The sequence below is a fragment of the Triticum urartu genome, chromosome 4A (assembly GCF_056163025.1).
Source record: "Triticum urartu cultivar PI428250 chromosome 4A, HENAU_Tu73, whole genome shotgun sequence".
NCBI lineage: Eukaryota > Viridiplantae > Streptophyta > Magnoliopsida > Poales > Poaceae > Triticum > Triticum urartu.
This window is the reverse complement of record NC_141876.1, coordinates 425,446,369-425,449,118: the sequence shown is the minus strand read 5'-3', so window position 1 is coordinate 425,449,118 and position 2,750 is coordinate 425,446,369. Positions and strand designations below refer to the sequence as shown.

Here is a 2,750-nt window from a genome sequence, read left to right as displayed (position 1 = left end):
TTTGATCTTTGTCCTTGCAGCGGATCGTTTGCAGTCGGCGATCAATGACGCCAGTCAGACCAGATTGCTCCGGTTGCCCTTGCCCACCTCTGACAGTGACTACCCCGTAATTCAATATGCACACGATACGATTGCCATCCTCCCTGCTTGTACTTCGCAAGCGCAAGTGTTGAGAGACATTCTGATCGACTACGCGACGTCTATGGGCCTCAAGATCAACTTTCACAAATCAACTCTGGTGCCCATCAACCTCGATCATGTGCAGGCGACAGGAATTGCAGCTATCTTTGGCTGCTCTATTGGCCAGATGTCGTTTACATACCTTGAACTGCCCATGGGCACCACGCGCCCGAGTGTGACTGACCTGATGCCTTTGGTGACCTTTGTTCAGAGGAGAGTGCCGGCGGCAGCATCTCTGTTGGATTATGGCTCCAAGCTCACACTACTCAATTCGGTGGTCACCTCCTTGGCCATATATGCCATGTGCTCCATCAAGATAAACCCTAAGATCATTGAGCACCTTGACAAACTGTGCAGGTCATGTCTTTGGGTGAGGAAATCAGACGATGGACACAAGGGCAACTCGTTGGCGGCATGGGGATGGTCTGCAGACCTAAGAATAAAGGAGGACTCGGGATCATCGTTCTTAGGGTTCAAAACCAAGGGATGTTGCTGAAGCAACTTCACATATTCTACAACAAGTGCGATGTGCCTTGGGTGAGTTTGATCTGGGATACTTATTATGCAGGCAAAGTACCTCATGCTATGGAACCATGTGGCTCGTTTTGGTGGAGAGACCTCATGCAGCTATCGGACATATATAGGGGGGTCACAAAATCGGACGTGGTCTCGGGTGACACAATCCTGTTCTGGAAAGATAATTGGAAAAGTGAAGTCTTCCAAGACAAATTTCCGAGAGCTATTTCTTTTGCCAAGGAACCGGATATCTCTGTGCGGCAACTTCTGTCCTCTGATCGATTGGGGGAAGTGTTTCACCTGCCGCTATCAATGGAGGCACGTCGTGAGGTTGTCGGGCTGCAGTATGAGACCTTGAATACCTCGCTCACTGATGGCAAAGATGTGTGGTCGTGTGTTTGGGGAGGAGACAAGTTTAGGTCCACTCGATATTATGCTCACTGCTTCAGCCAGGTGTAGGTGGATGAGGCCTTCAGTTGGATATGGAAAACAAAATGTACAATGCAATGGAAAGTGTTCTTGTGGTTGTTGATGGCTGATAGATTGAACACTAGAAATATGCTCAGAAGAAGGCATTACAAAATCCAGAACGACGACTACACCTGCCTTCTTTGCCATCATCTGCCTGAAGAAGACGTCGTGGACCTCTTCTTTACATGTCCGTTCAGTCAGAGATGCTAGGATGCCCTTGGAATACAATGGAAAAATGGCACTTGTATGATGACAATGCTGCATGAGGGTAAAGCCAGGTGGGCTCGGCCGATGTTCTTAGAGGTTTTTACTGTTGCAGCCTGGGGTGGTCTGGAAGGAAAGGAACGACAAACACTTTAGAGGGATCCAGCCCTCGTTTGACTCCTGGAGGAACATATTCAAGCTTGACTTTGCCATGCTAGTTCATAGATCGAAGCAAGAGCATGGTCCTTTCCTTTTATCTATAGCTAGTTCATTGTGATTCCTTGCATTAGATTTTACCTAACACCCCCCTCCCCCTCCTATAATGTAACATGTAAATATCTGTACACTCTAACCCCCCCCCTCTCTTTTTATTAATATAAAAGGCAGTGAGAGAATCTCACTGTCATCAATTCTCAAAAAAATATTCAAAGAGTTCGTACTAACAACATTGCAATCATGATCATCGTTCAAAGATTTGGTGCCAAACATTTTAATGCATTCTTCCTCTAGCATTTTGGCACAATTATCGGAATCCTTATTTTCATGAAAGATATTAAAAAGATGAAGCATATGAGGTACCCTCAATTCCATTTTTTGTAATTTTCTTTTATAGACTAAACTAGTGATAAAACAATAATCAAAAAGATTCGATTGCAAGATCTAATGATACACCTTCAAGCGCTAACCTCCCCGGCAACGGCGCCAGAAAAGAACTTGACGTCTACTACACAACCTTCTTCTTGTAGACGTTGTTGGGCCTCCAAGTGCAGAGGTTTGTAGGATAGTAGAAAATTTTCCTCAAGTGGATGACCTAAGGTTTATCAATCCATGGGAGGCGTAGGATGAAGATGGTCTCTCTCAAACAACCCTACAACCAAATAACAAAGAGTCTCTTGTGTCCCCAACACACCCAATACAATGGTAAATTGTATAGGTGCACTAGTTCGGCGAAGAGATGGTGATACAAGTGCAATATGGATGGTAGATAAAAGTTTTTGTAATCTGAAAATATAAAAACAGCAAGGTAACTAATGATAAAAGTGAGCATAAACGGTAATGCAATGCGTTGAAACAAGGCCTAGGGTTCATAATTTCACTAGTGCAAGTTCTCTCAACAATAATAACATAATTGGATCATATAACTATCCCTCAACATGCAACAAAGAGTCACTCCAAAGTCACTAATAGCGGAGAACAAACGAAAAGATTATTGTAGGGTACGAAACCACCTCAAAGTTATTCTTTCTGATCGATCTATTCAAGAATCTGCAGTAAAATAACACGAAGCTATTCTTTCCGTTCGATCTATCCTAGAGTTCGTACTAGAATAACACCTTAAGACACAAATCAACCAAAACCCTAATGTCACCTAGATACTC

General features: G+C 43.8%; 1 protein-coding gene across 1 annotated transcript; it reads left to right on the top strand.

The window, feature by feature from the left end:
- Window positions 1-202: 202 nt before the first annotated feature.
- On the top strand, window positions 203-676 carry LOC147976045 (uncharacterized). The gene has a single exon (XM_087520699.1). It carries the CDS (start codon window positions 203-205, stop codon window positions 674-676), a length of 474 nt encoding a protein of 157 aa, XP_087376825.1.
- The last annotated feature ends 2,074 nt before the right edge of the window (window positions 677-2,750 follow it).